The sequence below is a fragment of the Gadus morhua genome, chromosome 2 (genome assembly GCF_902167405.1).
Source record: "Gadus morhua chromosome 2, gadMor3.0, whole genome shotgun sequence".
NCBI lineage: Eukaryota > Metazoa > Chordata > Actinopteri > Gadiformes > Gadidae > Gadus > Gadus morhua.
The window spans coordinates 7,131,205-7,154,062 of record NC_044049.1 but is presented as its reverse complement, the minus strand read 5'-3'; the positions used below and the strand labels follow the sequence as shown (position 1 = coordinate 7,154,062).

General features: G+C 40.4%; 1 protein-coding gene across 3 annotated transcripts; it reads right to left on the bottom strand.

Moving 5' to 3' along the window:
• Positions 1 to 429: 429 nt before the first annotated feature.
• Positions 430 to 22,789, bottom strand: LOC115560265 (interferon-induced protein 44). 3 transcript variants are annotated; one of them, XM_030379606.1, is made up of 9 exons: positions 22,765 to 22,789; positions 6,980 to 7,000; positions 6,839 to 6,872; positions 4,007 to 4,235; positions 3,623 to 3,769; positions 2,746 to 2,917; positions 2,461 to 2,564; positions 1,870 to 2,021; positions 430 to 620 (listed from the first exon to the last, which is right to left on the bottom strand). In XM_030379606.1, the coding sequence occupies exons 1-9, from the start codon at positions 22,772 to 22,774 to the stop codon at positions 566 to 568; spliced, it is 924 nt and encodes a 307-aa protein (XP_030235466.1). In that variant the 5' UTR covers positions 22,775 to 22,789; the 3' UTR covers positions 430 to 565. The 3 variants fall into 3 exon arrangements, with proteins under 3 accessions (XP_030235466.1, XP_030235473.1, XP_030235481.1); XM_030379613.1 differs by lacking the exon at positions 430 to 620 and having other exon boundaries at positions 1,816 to 2,021; XM_030379621.1 differs by lacking the exons at positions 430 to 620; positions 1,870 to 2,021; positions 2,461 to 2,564; ... (4 more) ...; positions 6,980 to 7,000; positions 22,765 to 22,789 and adding exons at positions 8,658 to 10,046; positions 10,497 to 10,600; positions 13,653 to 13,824; ... (3 more) ...; positions 18,637 to 18,657; positions 18,754 to 18,912.
• Positions 22,790 to 22,858: the final 69 nt, after the last annotated feature.

Below are 22,858 nucleotides of genomic sequence, written 5' to 3'. Positions count from 1 at the left end.
TTTGCTTAATGGTTTAGTTCGAAATGTTCAATTTCAGCTCAGTGAAGCACTTTAAACACCTTGTTTTTCTTTTTATTTATAATTGTGCTTCAAATAAAGACACGCATTTCTCTACACCTTATTCTTGTTTAAAAATCATTCACATTATATGAAAGTTATGAACAGAGATATAAAGGTGACCTCATGGCGTCTGGAGCCCTGTGAAGTATTGATAAATGTAATGCATTCGTTAGCCCACCCACCCAAAATCACCACCAGCCGTCACTGAGTATAACAGTATTATAATGAATGAACATATAATATTTACTTGGACTGTTAAATCTTTACAAAATTCAAAGATGTAGGCCTACTGTGTCGGTTAACTTTGCATTACAATTCGATGTATTTGTGTCACATCATAATTTGTATTAAGGCAATTGGTCCAGGAGATTTTTTAACGCTATAGAAAAAGTTTCAATTTTATTGGCATATTTAGACATTTTGAATTCAAATCAATCAGATCACATCAGTGGGACAAAAAGCGAGCCAAAGCAGCATTTTTTTGCACATTGTCCCTTTCAACTTATTAGGTTCTATTGACATTGCTGGCTGTTTGGTTAGCAGCTGCAACACCGGAAGCAGGCCCGGTTCCAGAACAGAATGCCTTGGGGTGCATCTGAGATTACAGGGGGTGCACCAGTACTATGCTAAAACCAGCTACCCAGCTTCAGTTCAGACTTCGCTTTTTTACACACAGGCCTTTCCTACCATAGACAAGGACTTCTGCGTAGTTCTACTGACATGTTGGGACAACAAACAATTACTCTGCTTAAAAGATGGTATCATATCATGTCTTGTGATGTGGAGAACATTTAAGCTGCAACATTAGCTTATTGATATCTTAGATAGCTTTGAATATGAGATAGGTTTTTGATATGTGTGATGTGTGAGGTGTAAAAAAGAACAGAATTCTACACTAAAAAAACAACATGTGACTGCAATTCAAAAATAATGTTTATTTTTTATAAATTGTGGCAGGATATTTGACGTAACAAATAATTGTACATTGCCACTTAAAAATAAAACAGATTTTAGCTGAACAAGGAAAGAAACCTTTCAGACTTTGAACTTTGAACAAAAAGTAATCAGTATAATACTAAAGTTAACACGATTGTAAATAAATACAATAAAAAGAAATATGGGTTCTTATGAACATAAAACATTTAATACATGTATTGGATAACCAACGGATATCCAACGGATATATAACTGTTGCTACCGAAGAAGTTCAACGTCACTACCGTGCGCACCATAGATATACTATATGGGTGCGTGCATTTTGCACACGACGCCGGCATGACACACGATGCCGGCCGGCGGCCAATCACAGCAGCGCTGATGTAGAGCGACAACATTGCAACCTCGAGTGTGATATTGCTTTATACTGATATTGTGATATTGCTATATAACAGTTATACTAGTAAAATGTACTGTTAATAATAATAATTGACAATAGATTGTGATTTGTTTGTTTATTTAATCATAGAAACGAATGAAATTGCTTCCGGCAACAAAAATGTCCCCACTGAGCGGACTGTTGCCAAGCAACATATAAACAAAACACCATACATAAATGCGGAGTGATTTTGTCAGTTTGGTGAACAGTCAGAGTGATGTTGGATGCTCATATCTCAACGGTATTTAATGGAAATTGTCACAAGTTTCATTACAATTTGTTTTGTGAGCAAGTATTCTATTATTTTTATCATATTTATAAAAAGAAATTTTTTTTTTTTTTTTTTTTTTTTTTCAATTGAGGGTGCAAACATTTTTTTGGGGGGTGCAATGCATGCTTATGCACCCCCGTAGAACCGGGCCTGACCGGAAGCATTTACACGGTCATTTGCAAGCTGAAGGATCTTTCTCAGTGCAGATAGAATCAGCATATCCATGTCATCATTCAATTCGATTTCTCCATGGTAGTTCTTCAGGGGAAAGATGCAGTTCAGTGGGAATCCCACAGTATTACTGAGCTTCTCCATCTGCGAAAAGCAATTCAGTACTTGAGATGAGGTCTTATCTTTTGGGTCACTATTGTTAAAATGTTTCAGTTTTTTGTTCCGTTCAAAATGTATTTGCAAAAAGAAAGAATCATTAGTTCTGTTCCTTTCCTTGAGAAAATAAACAATTTAAACTTTTTGGGACCAGTCCCCCATCCCCCACAATGCACACATGTTGAAAGCTAGAAGCTTTTATTTCTTGTAAGAGATTTTAGATACATATTGAAAATGACATGAAATGCATTGTAGAGTTGGATCCAGAAATGACCTCAAATTAAAGTTGTGCCATTGTAGTTGATTGTTAGGTTCCATTCATATAGGCATTTATATATCTGGATAAAGGTTTTAAGGTTCTCACCTTAGAATGAATCGGAACAGTGTCAAATGCGGTTGTACAAATAATTATTGATACAGAACTTACCGCATTCTTGATGTTCGTGCTGCTGTAGACATTTTTAAGGTCTTTTTTCACGAGATCGCAAGATTTCTCATCGATTTTCGTTAGAATGGCTATTTGTGGAATATCTAAATACAGAGAGAACAGAAACACAAGTCACCTTTTACGTTTGTCTTTAAATAAATTATTATTTAATCCTAAATTATTCTAGCAATAGAAAATATGACTCAGTTCTTTCCTATAGGACCCAATCAAACTTGAAAACAGTAATTTAACTTTGCTAGGCCACCAAATAACATTTTATGTCACCAAGGTCTCTGGCTGCAAGTCTGATCTCAGTCATTTTCTTAAACATCTGTGGGTCTGCAACATGGTTGATGTCGACAGCAAGAACAAAGACCAAGATGTGTGCTTTGTCATTTGAAGTGGGGTTGTTGATGTAGCCAGCGTTTGACTTGACCAAAGGTGTATTATGATCGAACTGAGAGAGAGAAGATAAAAAAAAGAGATTACAGGTTGAACTGATATTGTATGTTCACTATGAAAATATTTTTTTGAACATACTAGGACCACAAAAGTTTGGGAATGTTGTAAGTAATGATACATCGATGTATAATGAACCTATAAAAGCGGATAATAACCAGGTGACCACTGACCATAGTAACAACATTTCTTTACATCCATGTTAAAACAAAAGCCTGTAGTTTGGTTTGGTGATCCAATGATATTGGCCAGTTTATCAGTTAACAACTCATGTTTTTCATTTTCTCTGCAGAACCAGTTCACACTGTCACTGTAGGCTCAAAAGGGATGTGGTGTGGGCTGGCAGTGAAAATAATGTCATTTTAGATGTGAATCGAGCACAATATGATATGAGCACGCTCATATGGACTCTATCCTTGAAAGAACCGTTAGGCCTATCATCATTTGTTTGGACCACCTATATTAAAGTTGTAACAGTTGGAGCTTGCTCTTACAATTCATCTTATTTTTTAGTTGAATCATGTTTCCAAGCCAAATGTATTGTCCATTGTCAACAAATGGAACATTGGCAAGTTGAACGAAATGTTGTGCATTAGTTTAGAACAGTGATGGAGTCTAGTTGTGCAGTTATATGAGCACCTCTCAGCGCTAGAACCTTCAGTGGCCGTGTTGTAATAAAAGTTAACACTATAAACAACCATACCTTGTAATTCTCTTTCACATGTCCCTCCATGGCCAGTTTAATGTCCCCCGGTAAGATTCCTTTGTCCGATTCCAAACCCATGACGTCGTTGAAGACAAACGGGTAATATTTTCCTGGCGTCCCTTTTTGGATTCGATGTGTTTTGTACTATTAAAGGCCAAAGGATTTTCCAATGTAAAATATGCATTTGTGTATTTCATATATATACACAAATATAAATTCAAGTCGTAGCAGTTTATCTGGATCTAAGACATGTGAGCCTGTGACTGTGTTTCTAAACATCCTACAACTAGCTTTAACTATTTGCAATAGCAAAGAAGGATCAGTAGTTACATCAAGATGTTAATGAAAGGTGTGTGAGGACTTCTTCCTCCATGATCTTACTTTGAGGGTGTAAGACTGTCCGGCGGTTTTGGCCAGTTCTGGGTCAGCTCCTTGAGCGTTATTGGCATCTGCAGGACCGGTTATCCTTTTTCGACAAATACTGTCAACAGAATTGATGAAACTGGATTTTCCACTTGCAGCAGGGCCACACAGAAGCACTCTAAGATGCCTGACATTGTCACTTTGAGGGCGGAATGCCTCCAGCCACTCCAGCTCATCCTTTTTCTTGCTGTTTTAAAGAAAGGAAAATATAAAATTATAAACAACATCTAAACCTTGCATATATAAACATCAACTTAATTAATTAATTCAATGTTAAATGTTCATTTAGATCCTGCTGGTAATTGGTTGCCTTGGACCGGGAATGGGTGTAAAACCTTTCCCCTCGACCATCGCTCACTCTCTTTCCTTGTTTTGTGCTTGGCTGTTGGCCTTATCTATTACTCTTTGAGCAAGTCCAACAGTACTATTCTACAAGGTATGTGAGGGGAGCTGGCGGACAATTACTTAGTTGTGGCACCCTTTACATCCCACTAAACATTGGACTTCGGGTAGACGTGCAGATCATGTCTGTATTTGGTCTGACGGTCCATGACTAATTCTGGACATCTATTTTACGTCCAAACTAGGTCCACTATTTGGATGTCAAACCATGACCCACCTTGGATGTCATATGGATGGTCAACATTTGACCTTTGAACTGGGTAGCCTACATTTTTTGTACTTCATTTGGACGCCTATGAGAGGTGCAGGAAATGTTTACATGTAATATTTTTTTATTATGTTTTTTTGTTGTTATTTTACATTTTCTGGTTTATTTATTTGGTCACCGCCACGAGGCACCAATGCCGCGAGGCACCACTGCCGCGAAGCACCACCGCCACGAGGCACCACCTCCGCAAAGCACCATCGCTGAGGGGGGGTGGTGCGGCCCGCTGCTCACTGTCGAGGCAGTGGGCAGTGGTGGAAGTGGAAGAACAAGAGACATCGGAGAACCCGACGCAGTCGTTTGAGATTCATAATATCGTCTGGAGGCGCACACAGCTTTTGGCCGTGATAATATATATATTATATGATATAGATATTTATTTATAATATGATATTTTTTAGAGCTCCAGGACTCCCGAGAGAGCACCCGGAGTGTTTGAGAATATTTACAGAACACGGTTAAAAGCTGTGTGCGCCTCGCCATTGCGATACATCCACTGCAAACACGAGCGCATGGTACCGTGGCCGCAAGCTGCTCAGCTGCTGTGGAACGGCACGTTTGTGGAAAGCTCATTGTGGGACTGGCTCGTAGTGGCTGTAATTCTGCACCAAGGTTGAATTTCTTGAACGTGTATAGGCTGCTGTATTTAGGACCTCACACATATAGATATAAGCATTCATAAAGTAGCATACCATGGGACCTTTAAAGTCAAGGGAGGCCGAGGATAGTTCTCTATTAAGGGCGTTTTTCAAAGTAAGCCAGTCAGTAGGTTAACATGCAAAGCTTAATCCGATTAAAGACATAGTTCGCCTATATGCTCCTCAATTGGAAAACTGCAATCGTCAGTTCACTTCGGGTCCCTATCATTTCTCCGACGCTCCATTTAAATAAATCGCCGTTTCTCAATTTCGGACGGCAACGACCATAAACATATAATAAAATAAATAAATTTTAGTATATGATTGCGACCTTACTCTGAAGGGACAACGTGATGATGTCACTACGTTCTAGTGAAGTAAGGCACAGGTCAAACTGCCACGTTATACATTGTCGTTGAACTGACAGCTGTCAATCATGTATTCTAGAGAATAAATACGCCATAAAGGCTAAAGAGAATCTATAGCTTTGCTTATTCTTCACCACGCCAGAGACGAGGAGTCACGCTCTATCTCAGCTTAACAATAAATTAGAGAAGTAGTAGAACAAATCGAGCCAAAATTTGATTGTTGAAAAGACGTCCACAAACAACCTCATTTGGACTATAAATTTCCCTTGCACAGAGGTCCCACGGACGTCAACATTAGACGTTCGGTAGTCGTCGAAAACAATACGTCGCATATATGGCGTTACAAAACAACCCCTTCAGTGGACCGAAATTTGAGTTCCAATAATGACACAGAAATAAATCTTTTTTTTAGATAGAGACGCTTGTCAAGTTCACCCATGTGATCGTTTGGCCACAGTGCTTTTTTAGATAAGCCCGGCAGGCCTTTTTTTGTTGCATTGAGCTTTGAGATAGGCTACGGCCTCTTTTTGTTCTACTGGTTTCTTTGTTTTGGCACGACCACAATCTTTCCGGCCTCTCCCACATAATTTGATCAACTTGTATTATGATTTCAAACATTTTGAAATAAACCCTTTACTTCTCCTCTGGATCCTTGAATATTTTGGTTGTCGTGTTATTCTCTATATATCCACCACGGGGATGAAACAATAAATATTTAGCTTTGTTTGGAAAACGTGTCTGCCTTTGTTCTCCATCTCAGCTTTCCGTTGCCTCGCCTTTCATTTCAGATATCACGACTTTTTCGACGATACTTCACATCTACTGACCACCACCATCTGTTCTACTTTTAAGCGCACCTACTGATTGTATTGAAGGATAACTGCTGAAAACTGTTCAGGTTTTGTTGTGACTTGATAAAGTCGTTGACTTTCAAACCTCAGCTTTCTCGACCTCTCATAGTTTGTCAGTTTGGTTTTATCCACCACAACCAACTCAAGAGTGAACTTTAGAGAGAAGGGGGAAATATAAAGGCCATATTTATCATTCAACTCAAAATGATGAAACAAGCCATACGTTTGTTTAATTCGTAATGAAGATATAGTAGCCTAGTACGTACCTCCAATGCACCGTCCTCCAAGGTGTTTGGAGAACTATGGAAACATAAGGAAAAATGGTTTGAAAACGTTCAGACATTAAAAAATGCTTTATTGCTATTGTAATTTAGTTATATATTCACTGTGATATAAAAATATATAACCTGTTTGCTCCTTTGAACCACCTGATAACAAACACAAATAAATAATTAGTATTTTGAGAATAAATAGGCCTATGTTCAGCATGACTACCAAAGCTTTTAGTTTTCAAGTAGGCCTATTGTTCACTAACCTCCTTCCATATTGATGTCGTGTGTCGCCCAACGTGGAAAAACGCTTGGCGTTGATTCAACAGCACATGAAGACAAGAGCGGTGGTTATTTATCTGTCTTATATAGGCCTATATATGCAGTTTCACTTTCACTACTAAGGAAACCATGTGACACAACTGAAGAGCCCCATAGCACGTTGGCGCTGCACAGTGGCCAATGAACAGAGAGACAAGCAAAAAGGATATATGAGGATTTCATTTAGAAAAATCATGACACATCTTTGCAATGGGGAACACTTCGAACAAATATTTTGTAACTGTAACCTACATATGCAAGTCCTTAAATGTAATTTACGTGTCAACACTTGCTATATATTATTTATAAATATTAATCATAAATTCCAAAACTTTCCTCTTTGAACTGAACTCCGGCGCATTCGGCAATCGACTTGTGTGGACTTCCTGTAAACACGGACCTATACCGGTAATGGTTGTTAAACTGTCTTTTTAAATAAACTCTGGGTTTGCAAACTAAGTTGTTGGTGCTTCGTTTTATGTGTAGGGACCCTATGCTACTGCATAGGTTTGGTGCTAATTTTTTAGAAATATTAGTGGTTCAAAAATGCCGATTTGGAAGCGAAACCCAATACCCCAAGCCAATAACATGGACGCCAAACATTGCGCCAGGCAAACTCTAATAAAGAGTTTAAATGAAAAAGGTATCTGGAGGGCTTATTTGATGGGTTTCCATGCCAAAACAATGACCCTGGGTTCAATTGACGCCGGTGTTACACCGAATTCTGCGACCCACCGAAAAGTGTGGCCCCAGGGGGCGCTGTTGCATATGTTCTGCAATATGCACGAGTTTGAAGCAGGGGCGTTTCTAGGTTTCTGAAACATCCGGGGCTTAGCCCAAGAGGGAATAGGACAGTGCAAATTTTGTTGTTTACTTTATTGCGCATGCAAAAAAATAATTCATAATGCCTTACCTAAATAAACAAAATAGGCAGGTAATTATAGCTTTGAATAGCTACCTGACTGCTGCTTATCCCCAGACATCTAAAGTTCCATTCAAGTTATTTCAGAGTAAAATTAATACAAGTGAGACAGACCTTACATTACCTATATCAGGGGTGTCAAACTCATTTTCACAAAGGGCCACTCTATGATGAAATGATAATCACACTAATTATTAGTTTGCTGACATCCCTTCTTTTTAATCCAAAAAGTAAAAACAAAATATCTATGAATATATTGTGTACAACCTGCGTACAGGGTCATATAGGCTAGGTTTCATTTCAACATTTTGGGGGACAGATTATAGGTTGGGGGTATTGGGGTGCTCCCCCAGAATTTTTTGAGTGTCAAACACTTAATTTCCTGCATTCTGGTGGATTTTTATTCATCTATCTGTGCCTTTTCTGCATCATTTTATAGTGGAAAAAAAAAAATTCTGTGAAGGAAAAGACAACATTCAGGTTCCTAAAGAAACAACTATTATGGAATATAATGCAGTAAGGCTCTCAGGAATCCTGGATTTTTCAAAACTTTCTGCAAATTCAAAACATATCACATGTTTTGGGTTTTTATTTTTTAGGAATCATGACTCAGCACCAGTGTTAACTATTTTTGACACTTAACATTGGTAATGAAATGAAAGCCACCATTGGAATTGAAAAGGGTGGGCAGCTAGCTAGTTAGTTAAATTGTAACTTAAGGCAAAAGTTGGAAACAAATCATGTAATCATTCATCCTTAGACAATTGACACAATCAGTCATCAATATTGGCATGCTATTAAGCCTCATAGATTGGCCTATTTACAGCCCACAGAAAACTGACATATTTTCTTCAATGCAAGTTCATCAATTCATGGCTTAAAATCTTGAGCAGTAGAACAGAAATAGCAAATTCCTAGCAGTAAGCTCCGCAAGAGTCCTAACAAATGGGAGCATGTGCGACGTGCGGATATGGCACAGGCTCTGCATGCAGCAAAATATTAAAAAATAAAATAAAAATTATAATCTTTTTTTTTTTTTCAAAAACGATTCGGGGCTTTAGCACCGAATAAAACAGCATAGTGACGCCACTGGTTTGAAGCGTATGCAGGCATGACAAAAACATGAATAAAAAATAAAATCTCCCCCCTTCCCCTTACCTTTTTATTAAAGGTGCATAATAAATACATTTCATTTGATTAGCATTTTACAGACCCATACAATGGATTGGGCGTTTAGTACGGCCCATCACCGTTCTTTTTCCCCATAAAATGCTACAGTCAGTGTTAAATTACGCTGATTTACCTTTGAGCATTTCCTATTAGAGGCTACTTCGTAAAATGCTGTTTAGAATTAATGTTAGTATCAAGAAAAGAAAGACCCACCGGTGGGGGGAGATCTTATGTTTTATTTATGTTTTTGTTATAACGCACACGTGCATGTTGCAGAAAATGTGCAACAGCGCCCCCTGGGCTCACACTTTTTGGTGGGTCGCAGAATTCGGTGTAACACCGGAATTACACTTTAAGCATCCTCTTTGACGTCACGACGAATGGGCATGGCGTAGTGTCTGGACTTGGGGAGCTCTGCCTGGCGAGTGGTGGAGGTCGATTGCAACGTATAGAAAAGGGTTATGCCCTTTAAGTTTAAACTTTATTGGCAGGTTTAGACATTTTGAATTCTAATCATTCAGATCACATCAGTGGGACAAAAAGCAAGCCAAAGTAGCATTTTTGCCTATCGTCCCTTTGAATTTATTAGGTTCTATTCACATTGTTGGCGCTTAAGTTAGTGGCTGCAACACCGGTAGCATTTACATGTTCATTTGCAAGATCAAGGATCTTTCTCAGTGCAGTTAGAATCAGCATATCCACTTCATCCTTCAATTCGATTTCTGCATGGTAGTTCTTCAGGGGAAAGATGCAGTTCAGTGGGAATCCCATGGTATTACTGAGCTTCTCCATCTGCGAAAAGAAAATCAGTAGCCTACTTGAGATGAGGTCTTATCTTTTGGGTGATTTGTCACTATTGTTCAAATTGATTAGTTTGTTGTTCGATTTAAAAGGTATTTGCAAAAATAAAGAATCAGTAGTACTGTTCCTTTCCTTGAGACAATAAACAACGTAACTTTTTGGTCACCCTTCCCCGAAAATGAGTTATTCATGATGAAAGATACAAGCTTTTTCTCTTGTAAGAGATTTAAGAAACATATCGAAAATTACATGAAAAACAATTGAGAGTAAGATCCATACATTTTATCAAATTAAAATTGTGCCATTGTATAGTTTCTTGTTAGGGGCCATTCATAAAGACGTTTATAGATACATAGGCTTTATCAATTATAATTTGATCTCCCTCTGGATAAAAGCTTGCCAAATGCTGTTGTTTAAAATCAGTATTGATACAGAACTTACCGCATTCTTGATGTACGTGCAGCTGTAGACATTTCTAAGGTTTTCTTTAACGAGAGGGGAAGATCTCTCATCGATTTTTGTCAGAATAGCTATTTGTGGAATCCCTTAATACAGAGGGAACAGAAACAATTCACCTTTTTCGTTATGCTTTTTCCTAAATTCTTCTAACAAGAGAAAATATGACACCAGTGAAGAAAAATATGAAGCAATTTCTTTCCCATAGCACCCAATCAAACTTTATAACAGTTATTTAATCTTACTGCCTAGAAGGGACGGGCAATTATAAAATATCTTTATGTTGTTGTCCGTCCTTGTATGGTAGTTGGTTAAGCAAGGGAATACAGATAGAAAACATTTATATTGCCCAGCACTATACTCTCAGGACACAGTCAACGGAGCTTTGAGAGACGACCAAAGAACATTTCGGGCCCTATCTTGCATCCAGCACAATTGACTTTCTACACTGACGCATGTGTCATTGCTAGTTTGCAACTGGCACGGAGCGTTCTTTTCCCTAGCTCCACAGGCACAGGTCCCTAAATTAGGGATTGATCTTGCGCCCCAAGGCGCGGTACAGCAAAAGGAGGAGGCGTGTTCTGGCGCAAACATTCCCTGGTGCTATTTTGCAGTTTCAGAAAACAATTCCGCCACAAACCAGGAAATACCTGGTTTAAAGTCAGTGGCACGTTTCTCAGATGCTATTTTAAGGGCGCATGCATAATGTTGCTGGTGCACCTCGCACATACAGTTTGCTTCTGTCATCTACCTAGCCACACATTCTTGGTAAATTATTTGGGAGAGAACAAACACCGTACAGCAAACACATATTTTCTTAACACAGACCGCGAGTGAGTGTGAAAAAAGAATGAATGATTGCGGGCGCACGTGTGTGTATGGGTAGAATAATTAATGAATGCGGGTGCGTGTCTGTGCATCCATCTGTTTAAACACACACAAACTAAACGTAACCCAAAATACAGTCCATTGCAATGTATTGTAGCGTATTTGCCCGAAACTGCGGGGGCTAACTAGCGCAATGAAGAGGACACAGATGGGCTGAGGTTTAACCGGACAACAAGGCTTTATTATTCTTCCCGTACAACTAACTACCAGGGTTGGAGGAGTGCCCAAAACAAATATGGCCTTACCAAAACTGGCTAGCTGTTCCCGCCCTCTATCCCAACTGGCCTATCAGGCTGAACTAGGGAAACTCCTTCCCCCCACAAACTCCCCATCAATCCCCCCCATAGTCCTGCTGGGTCGTAACAGTATATTAACGGTTGGACACATGCATATTAGGAACACAAGTCGATAACGATAATGCATACAATACTGGTAGGAAACAACGTTTGTTAACGTATTGCGTACATCCCCGGCAGTATTTTGTTTTTTTTCGCCTATACACATACCCAAATGGAAAAGCTTATAACACAGTAACCCTAAGTCCTAGATGGATGTATAATACTTCATTTGAAAGCTGACAAGCTCTAGTTTCCGTAGATATGTATTTGGCATGAATCATACACACAACCTAAATGACATCAGTTCAGACATGGCTCTAAAGCTATTTTTTTTGTCTTCGAAAATAATAGGTCATAATTGAACTACAATAACTAGGATGTGCTTTATATGTAAGGCATATGGCAATATGCCAAATACCTTCTACATCATGCCAACTACACCTGGAAGAAATTTTGGAGTTCTAGGCCTAAACCTTGGGGAGTTAATGGAGTTTTTATGGTGTGTTGTCACTGGCGGCACAAACCTCTCCAAAATGTCTCCAAATGGCCAAATTGTGCCAAATGCATTTACTCTACTTCTGTGACACTGGAAACATTACTGAAGCATTTTGGTGACTATAAAACCTTTCTCCGTGATTCAAAACATAATTTTTTCACACATTCATATTGAGATATTGGCCATATCATGAAAATATGACAAGAACTAAATATGAACAATATATGGGCAAAATATGCGCAAAGTGAGTTGTCTGCCGTGTTGACGCAGCTTTATATCTCGGCTCATACGTATCACAGCTGGACACGCCTAGCAGCGTTGGAAAGGTAAACTCATTGGCTAGAAGCCCAAGTGATTGACATATCAATAGCCAATACGCTGTCCCTATACTAAAGCCGCAAAACAAAGTAAACAAAGCCCATTGGCCCTTCGAACTGGGAGCGCTCCATCTACTTCACGGGCTGTACCGGAGTGAAAACTGAACAGAAAAAGACGGGGACACTTTTATTTTGTAGCCAGCAAAGTGATGAAAACAAGCATATCCAACAACTGCATGCTGGAGCTAGAGAAAATATCGATACGGCTGCGAACGTCTGTATGTTAGTTGACGAACAAAGTTTGGAGATGGTAAACAAATGGACTTTACACGACGATATTCACAAGCTGGAATAATTTTATGAAAAACCATTTGGATGCTTTTGATCAGTGGATTCTCACGGACAATTGGAATATAAATAATTGAGGAATGGACACATATTACGGTTCTCAGATTGCTTCAAAGGTAGGGAGTCACTCTGTTTTCTGGCATTTCCGGTTTACCATGCTGGTTAATATCAATATTTATGGTTTTGTGCTCATGATTTATAAAAAAAAACAACCGGATGAATAAATTGTGGAGATTCTACCCTTTCTAACCATGTATAGAATGTCTGTAATGATGAAAGTTGAAGCGGGTTATGTCGCTGCGTAGTGGAAACATGTCGTCAACAAACACAAATCGCCCACCGGTGGGCGAATGGGTCTTAAGAGGTTAAATAGAACCACAGTTACCGCATATCATATATGTGTTAAGTTTTCTTTGCCGAAATTTATTTGAAGTTGTGGAAGAAAACGCTATTCCATGTGTGAATTAGGCTATATTATTTCGCCATAACCTGAGCCATTTGAAGTTTAAAATTCATGTTGTCATGCATCTGTCTCATCGGAGACTGCAAACGCGCTGTCAAAATATTAACTTGTCAGATTCAGATGCGCTCATGGCTCTTAAAAGGGATGGGAGATGGCACTCTCATTAGTTTATTGCATGTTTTTTTTCTGCCGGTGTAATATCAACATCGCCATAGAACCGCCCACAAAGCTACTTGCGTTTGGCGCTTCTCATTTGCGTTTCAGACGGTTAAATAGGGCTCTTCATCTTACCAAGGTCTCTGGCTGCTATGCGGACCTCAGTCATTTTCTTAAACATCCTTTGGTCTGCCACATCATTGATGTTGACAGCAACAACCAAGACCAAAATGTGAGCCTTTTCATTTGAAGTGGGGTTGTTGTTGTATGAATCATTTGAGTCATCCAAAGCTGACTCAGGATCAAACTGAGAGAGAGAGATAAGTTAAGGTTACTTTAGCCAATGGAAAAATGTTGGGCATTCTTCTAGACTAGTTGTTCAGTTATATGATCATCTCTCAACAAACTTGCCGTGGTATAGTAAAAGTTAACACTATAAACAACCATACCTTGTAATCCTCTTTCACATGTCCCTTCATGGCCAGTTCAATGTCCTCCAATAAGATTCCTCTGGTCCCTTCGAAGCCCATGATGTCGTTAAAGGTAAAAGGGAAATATTGTCCTGGCCTCTCTCTTTGGATTTGATGTGTTTTGTACTATTAAGGACGAAAGGAATTTCCAAGGTAAAACATACATTTGTTTATTTCTGATGCACTAATTGAGAATGACATTGATACAGCAGATAAATATTGAATACGATAAGTAGTAGTAGTTTTTCTGGACCAAAGACATGTGAGCCTGTCACTGTCTTTCCAAACATTCTACAACTAGCTTTAACTAATTTCAATAGCAAAGAAGGGTCAGTAGTTACTGATGAAGATGTTAAAGGTCCCATGACATGCTATTTTATGTATTCTTTAATATAGGTATTAGTGGGCAACTAACACAGTATCCAAAAACGTTCCCGAAATTCAGTAGTGGTGCACAGTTACAGCTACTCCGAGCCAGTTGCATATTGAGCTTCCCCCAAATGCGCTGTTTTGGTGTCTGTAGCTATAATGCAAATGAGGAGGAGCGAGGCGGGTCAAGGAGGAGGGTGGGGGTGTGGCCCTGAGCAGCTTGCAGCCACGGTACCATGCGCTCTGTTTACAGTGGATGTATCGCAATGGCGAGGCGCACACAGCCTTTAGCCGTGTTCTGTAAATATTCTAGAACACACAGGAGTCCTGGAGCTCTATATCTAAATATTATCATAAAGCCTACATAGATATCTATATCATATAATATATATTATCACGGCCAAAAGCTGTGTGAGCCGATATTATGAATCTCAAACGACCGCGTTGGGTTCTCCGACGTTCCTGGTTCTTCAACGTCCACATCAATGTGAAGTAGACTGAACCGCGACAAGGAGGAGAAAGGGATCGTTGCCGGGCAGCGCTTAGGCACCTCCGCCACTGGCGGTGGTCCCTCAGCGGGGCTCAAGCGGGAGACATTCGCCGCCAACAATCCCTTTCTCCTCCATGTCGTGGTTCATGTTCTTGAGGGAGTCAAAGCCAAAGTTCCTTCCCCCCAATTCATTCTCAACCTTGGCTGAGATAACCCCCAATACGAGTCTCGTTGTAGAAATACCAGAGACGAGAGTCCGACGTGTTATGCGCCATAACACCAAAAGCAGTGGACTTTTTCCTCAATGATCTTACATTGAGGGTGAAAGACTGTCCGGCGGTTTTGGCCAGTTGTAGGTCAGTTCCTTGAGCGTTATGGGCATCTGCAGGTGAGGTTATCCGGTTTTGACAAATACTGTCAACCGAATTGATGAAACTGGATTTTCCACCTCCAGCAGGGCCACACACGAGGACTCTAAGACACTTGACGTGGCCACTTTGAAGACGGAATGACTTCAGCCACTCCAGCTCATCCTTTTTCTTGCTGTTTTTAAGAAAAGAAAATGAGTGAGAAACAATACCTAATCCTTGCATAGATTAACAACATGTTCATTAATTGAATTCAATATTACATTTTCAGTTTGATAATGCTGCTAATTGGTTGCCTTGGACCGGGAATGGGTGTATAACCTTGCCACTCGACCGTCGCTCTCTCTCCCTCTTTCTTGTTTCGTGCTTGGCTCTTGTTGGCCTTATATATTACTCTTTGAGCAAGTCCTACAGTACTAATCTACAAGGTATGTGAGGGGAGTTGGAGGACAATTATTTAGTTTGGGTACATTTTTCATACAAACGCAGAAATAAAATTAGAGACGCTTGTCAGGTTCACCCATGTGATCGTTTGGGCAACATGTATTTTTAGATAAGCCAGGCAGGCCTTTTTTGTTGTATTGACCTTTGAGATATGGAAGAGAGCCCGGGCCCCGTTTCCCGATAACGATGGATCCACGCTCGTACGATCATTCTCACGAAGGATCTTGCGAACCTTCGTCAATTTCTTTCCAGCGTTTCCCGAAACTCCTCTTAACATGATCGCGCGTGCACTGCTCTAACGACATACGTAGGATTTTTACTGTCCACTGACACAGTGCTCAAATGGGCTCTGTAAGAGCCAGAGACGCAAGAATGTTATCAGATGAAACTATATTTTGTGGCAGCAAAAAAATATCTACCGATCAAGGACAACAGCAGGGTAGCCTACGAAAAGAATGGAATAATATGAATGCTCCAGATATTAAAATACAATTGATTAGGCCTAGGCCGTCAAATCAGTCATAATCCTGAATGCACCGTGCATACATTCTTTATAATAACGACTTTCTCTGATTCCGCATAAGGTTTCATTGATTGGCGCGTATTCTCTAGTCTAGAATATTTGGTAGTAACATTAAAAATGCAACGTTCCATTAATTCATTATAATTCAAATGCAGAGGCATTGATACGGCTATCGCTGACCCGATTTGGAGAGCTTTAGATCCTGCCCGTATTGTTGGGCAGGGGTATGACTGTGCAGGCATGTAAGCGGGAAAGCGTGCAGCGTTCAGGCACGCATCGCACAGTTTCCCGCAGCAGTCTACGTTCACTGCAGACACAACAACGCTCTCAACTTGGCAATTGTGCACTCAACTAAGGTCAGGGATGTTCGTAACTGTATAGACACAGTCCAATAAATAGTGAACTACAGCACAGCCTCACCGAAGCGCCTACACTGGTTTATGGCAAAAAATCTCAAAAAATAAAGAAATCTGAGGGAGACAGCAAGTGCAGCTCGAAAGCGACCCCACACACAAGAGCAATGGAATCATTTGATTTTATTATATGCCTTGTGATAGGGTTGCCTTGTGAAGTTGCGTTTGATCGGTACATTTCGGCTGCGCATGTATTTTTGGAATTTCAAATTGCTGCAATAAATTATGTTGTTGTTGACTTCGAACATGTTTCTGTCTTTGCTGTATAAATCGGCAGCAACCACTGTTTTTTGGGTATTGCGAAATCGCGCCAGTTGGACATTCAGTGGTATTGGATGTGTTTTAATAAAACACATCCAATACCATGGAATGTCCGCTGGTGACTCCACTGAGGCTACAGTAACGATGCTCTTAGCACCCTACGAGTAGGCCTACCCCTGGAGCCCTCGTTAGCTACGAGTGTTTTCACGACATTCGTTACGCAATGATGCTTTCGGGAAAAGTTGTGAAAACTGTACGATGCTCGTACGACAGACTTCATGAACTACTTAGGCTAACGATGCTTTCGGTAAATGGGGCCCTGGCCTCTTTCTGTTCCACTGATCTCTTTGTTTTGGCGGGACAACTATTGTTCCGACCTCTTCCACATAGTTTGATTAACTTTTGTTACGATTTAAAACATTTGGAATCAACCCTTTACTTGTCTATTCTATTAACAATGATAATAATGCATTTTATTTATGGGCCCCTTTCTTGACACTTACAAAATCAAACATTCATAAGAGAAAACGAAAAACAACAAAACTGTGTAAAAGAGAAAAACAGTGGGGTCATTCTAGTCCCAAGAATGCAACTGACTTAAAGGGAGTAGGCTTGGCTGAATAGATACGGTTTCAGGTGAGGTTTGAAGGTGATAATAGAACTGGAGTGTTGGATGTTATGAGGCGGAGAGTTCCAGAGGTGGGGGGCTGAGCGACTGAATGCTCTTGACCCCATGGTAACCAGGCGAGCAGGTGGGAGGGTGAGCTCGGTGGGGGAAGACGATCTGAGAGAACGGGTGGGTTTCTTGATATGGAGGAGCTGGGTAATATACTGAGGGGCAAGATTGTTGATGTTGATGGCCTTAAAAGTGAGAAGCAGGATCTTGTAAATGATGCGATATTTGATGGGGAGCCAATGGAGTTGCTGCAGGAAAGGTGTTATGTGACTGATGGAGGGGGTTATAGTAATGATACGGGCTGCAGAGTTTTGTACCAGTTGTAATTTATGTATGGACTTAGCAGGTAAACCAAAGAGGAGAGAGTTGCAGTAGTCCAAACAAGATGCGACCATGGTATGAACAAGAATTTCAGCACTGTTGGGGGAGGGAGATGGGCTCAGGCGAGAAATGTTATGTAGTTGGAAGTAAGCTGACCGAGTGACATTATTGATATGGGACTGAAATGATAGGGTGCTATCCACTTCTCCTCTGCATCCTTGAATGTTTACAATAAATATATACCTTTTTTTGGAAAGAGCTTTCAGCTCTTATTCTCCCTCCCAGCTTTCTGTTGCCTCGCCTTTCATTTCTGATATCCTGACTTTATTGACGACACGTCAAATCTACTGACCACCATCTGTTCTGCTTGTAGGCGCACCTACTGCCAGATTGTATTGAAGGATAACTCTGTGCTGAAAACTGTACAGGTTTTGTTGTGACTTCTATGCAAATGATGATAAAGTCGTTGACTTTCAAACCTCAGCTTTCTCTGCCTCTCTTAGATTGTTAAAGTGTTGGGTTTTATCCCACACATTGAACTATTCAATAAACAGAGAGAGGAGGGAAATGTGATGGCCATGTTTATTATTCAACTCAAAATGAAGAAACAAGCCATATCTTTGTTTAATTTTAGTGAAGATATAGTACTTACCCCCAATTCATCGTTCTCCAAGGTGTTTGGAGAACTATGGAAACATGGTTTGAAAACATTCAGATATTAAAAGTTGCTTTATTGCTATTGTAATTTAGTTATATATTCACTGTGATATAAAAAATCTATAACCTGATTGCTCCTTTGAACCACCTGATAACATAAATAAATGATTAGTCTTTTGAGAATGAATGTGTTCAGCATGACTATAAAAAAACGTTTTAGTTTTTATGCATATTTTTCACTAACCTCCACCCATATTGATATCGTGTCTCGTCCAACAAAAGAATACGTGTGGCGTTGATTCAACAGCACATGAAGAGTGGTAGTTACTTCTCTGTCTTATATCTGTATGCAGTTTCACTTTCACTTTTCACTCAGTTACGGGAAACCATGTGACACAACTGTAGACCCCCACAGCACGTTGGTGCTGAACAGTGGCCAATGAACAGAGAGAAGCAACAAGGATATATGAGGATTTCATTTAGGGAAACATCTTTGAAATAGGGAACACTTCAGATGAAGAAATACTTGGTAACCATAGATACATATTCTGCCACTACACCCATGGTGTTTTGTTGACATGCATAAATGTTTCATTCGGATTTTTGTGTGTTTTGTGGTTAAATCGTCTGTTAAACGGCTGAACTCATTAACCTTCCTTGCTGTCTCTTGTGGGAGTGTCGTTTTAGAATATATATTAAGGCAATAAGTCCAGGATTTTTTTTAAAGCTAAAGGTGTGTGAGGACTTCTTCCTCAATGATCTGACATTAAGGGTTGGGAATGTCCGGTGGTATTAGCCAGTTCTGGGTCAGTTCCTTGAGCGTTATTTGCATCTGCAGGTGAGGTTATCCTGTTTTGACAAATGCTGTCAACAGAATTGATGAAACGGGATTTTCCACTTCCTGCAGGGCCACACAGAAGGACTCTAAGGCTGCACTCACACTAGGCCATCTGGCCGTGGCCGTGGCAGTTTTCACACCTTGCGTGCTCAAATCTGCCAGTGTGAGTGTGGCCAGTCTGGCCAGGCCAGGCCAACTTGGCCACTTGGGAGAGGTGTGCTGCTACGGTACGGGCCGCCACGGTACAGATGCTAATGAGCCGACACGCGCACACGCACGGCTACGCAACCTGAGCTGGATGACGTATAGTCCATGCGACGACCATGGACATAATAAAGGCGACGAGCCTTCTTTCCCATTAAACAGTAAACATGGCGTCAAGCGGTTCAACTGTTGGTTCACGTTGGTCCCATCGAGAAGTCGAGTGTCTGTTAGCCATTTGGGCAGACAATGCTATTCAGGCACAGTTGGAGAAGACCCACAAGAATTCCGATGTATTTGGGAGAATCCGCGACCATATGCAAACCTGATAACATTTTTTGAACTCCTCGCGTACGCGCGTATATGTACGCGCGTATATGTACGCGCGTATATGTACGCGCGTATATATACGCGCGTATATATACACGCCTCATACGCCCCTAACGCGAGTAAAATGTTGCTTATACGCATGTAACGCATGTACGCGCCTCATACGCGTGTAAACCAATGGTTCCCTATGGAAAAATTGCCGATTTTATACGCGTCATACGCGGGTAACGCGTATGACGCGTATAAACGTGTCATACGCTGATTGGCTATTGCGGCTAAGTATCACGCGTATGAGCGTAAAAAGTTACATTTTTTGAACTCCTCGCGTACGCGCGTATATGTACGCGCGTACGCGATTTTATACGCGTCATACGCGGGTAACGCGTTTGGTGCTGGTTATACCTGCTGCTTATTGGTATAACCTTGCCATTTGACCGTCGTTCTCTCTCTCCTCGTTTGTTTTGGCACGACCACAATTTGGTGTGGCCGTTTGGTGTGGCCGTACCTTAAAGGCCGTACCTTAAAGGCCGTACCTTTAAGGTACGGCCTTTAAGGTACGGCCACACCAAACGGCCACACCAAATTGTGGTCGTGCCAAAACAAAGAAATCAATATAACAGAAAGAGGCCTGGCTCTCTTCCATATCTTAAAGGTCAATACAACAAAAAGGCCTGCCTGGCATATCTGAAAATGCATGTTGCCCAAACGATCACATGGGTGAACCTGTCTCGAAAAAGATTGAATTCTGCGTTTGCATGTAAAGGGTACCACAACTAACTAATTTTCCTCCACCTCCCCTCACATACCTTGTAGAATAGAACTGTAGGACTTGCTCACAGAGTAATATAACACTAACAGCCAAGCACCAAACAAGGAGGAGAGAGAGAACGACGGTCAAATGGCAAGGTTATACCAATAAGCAGCAGGTATAACCTACGTACTGTTGGTTATACCTACGTAATGTTGGAACCTACGTTCCAACATTGGAACAGTGCTTGTCGGCGTTCTATGACGTAGCGTCCTTAAAAGGGCGGCCGTTGAGCATGCTTCCTTGACATTGGGAAACAGCCAGAGTTTCCCGAAAATCTACATCGTTTTTTGTGCATGGTTAAACATGACTATCAATCATTATAACAACGTTAGTCACAAAAGTCGAAAAACATATAGGTCCCCTTTAAAATTGATTGGCATATTTAGACATTTTGAATTAAAATCATTCAGATCACTTCAGTTGGACAAAAGGCGAGCCAAAGCAGCATTTTTGCACATCGTCCCTTTGAACTTATTAGGTTCTATTGACATTGTTGGCGCTTAAGTTAGTGGCTGCAACACCGGTAGCATTTACACGGTCATTTGCAAGATCAAGGATCTTTCTCAGTGCAGTTAGAATGAGCATATCCACTTCATCCTTCAATTCGATTTCTGCATGGTAGTTCTTCAGGGGAAAAATGCAGTTCAGTGGGAATCCCACGGTATTACTGAACTTCTCCATCTGCGAAAAGCAAATCAGTACTTGAGATGAGGTCTTATCTTTTGGGTGATTTGTGATATCTAGAAGATATCCGATATCCATACTTCCATGAGTACACTTAAACAAAGTAGGCTACACTAGTATCCGCACTCACTAAGTGCACTAACTTTCAGATGTCAGTGTTGTTCCAAATCGAATACTCCGTGGTGCACTAACCGGCAATTACAATCACGACTGCCGCCGCGGCTCCTCCCCCGCAATAAACATCCCGCTTTGAACGGTGAACTGTTTACGCCTAGCAGCTATAAAAAGCTATAAAAACTATAAAAAGTACAAAATGACCCTATTAATGCAGGCTATGTGGATAATGCGCCGACTTTGGCTCAGCCTGGCTCCGCACTCTTCCGCTACGTAGCTAAGAAGGCTGCCGTTGAGTACAAAGAGTGTACATCGCTACCGCTACTCTCCAAAAAAGCGATGCAGGTTCTCCTCCCCTTCACATCCACATACCTGTGTGAGTGCAGTTTTTCCGCGTTAACCACGATTAAAAACAAGTACCGGTCAAGGCTGTGGGTAGAGTATGACCTTTGTTTATTCCTCTCTACAGTGCAGCCCCGCATCAGACGCCTGTGCGCATCAAAGACGCAAACTCATTGCTCCCACTAAGCTAAAAAGGAGACTAACTGGCAGTTTAAACAGATTAAGATGTTCAAATGTATTTAAAAAAGGTTAAGCTAAAACATGCTTAGATAAAGTTGTTAAATTGTGTAAAGAAATGTGTTTAAAAACGCACAAAGATGTTGTAATGTTTCAGGAATATGTTTAAAATGTTTAAAAAATATGTTTAAAATGTTTTAAAATTATGATCAGAGATGTTTAAAATGTGTAAAATAATTAAAATAGCTTTCAAAAACACAGGTATTTAGAAAAAAATAAAATTTGGGGGGGGGGCTCAGCTGAATTTTTTTCTCTGAGGGGGGGCTCACTCTCTCACACTTTGAAAACCCCTGCAGAAAAAACTTTTTAAATATATATTATAATAGCGATTTGATAATGATTGACTAGCCCTGACATTGTTGTCTTTCAAACCTCAGCTTTCTCAACCTCTCTTAGAGTTGGTAAAAGTGTTGAATTTTATCCTCCATCATCCACGCAAGACTGAACCACGCAATAAATAGAGAGAGGGGTAAATATAAAGGCTATTAGCATTCAACTCAAAATGAAGATGAAACAAACCATACGTTTGTTTCATTCGTAATGAGGATATAGTAGGCCTACTTACCCCCAATCCACCGTTCTCCATTTTGAGTGACCTAAAAAATAAAAAACTGAATTAGTATTTTTCAAAGTTATTATGTTCAACATGACTATAGGCCTAACTAAAACTTTTTGTTTTATGTTTATTGTTCACTGACCTCCTCCCATATTGATATCGGATGTGGATGTGGGGAGCTCTGCCTGGCCAGTGGTGGTGGATGTCGATTGCAAGAGGGTTATGACTCTCAGGTA

What these genes read in the sequence shown, in the direction of transcription:
- LOC115560265 (XM_030379606.1), bottom strand. An exon ending in GACAGTCTTACACCCTCAAA is followed by an intron (nt 3,770 to 4,006) that starts GTAAGATCATGG and finishes GGCCTTTAATAG; the next exon opens with TACAAAACACATCGAATCCA. An exon ending in CTTGCAAATGACCGTGTAAA is followed by an intron (nt 621 to 1,869) that starts TGCTTCCGGTCA and finishes TGGAACCGGGCC; the next exon opens with TGCTTCCGGTGTTGCAGCTG.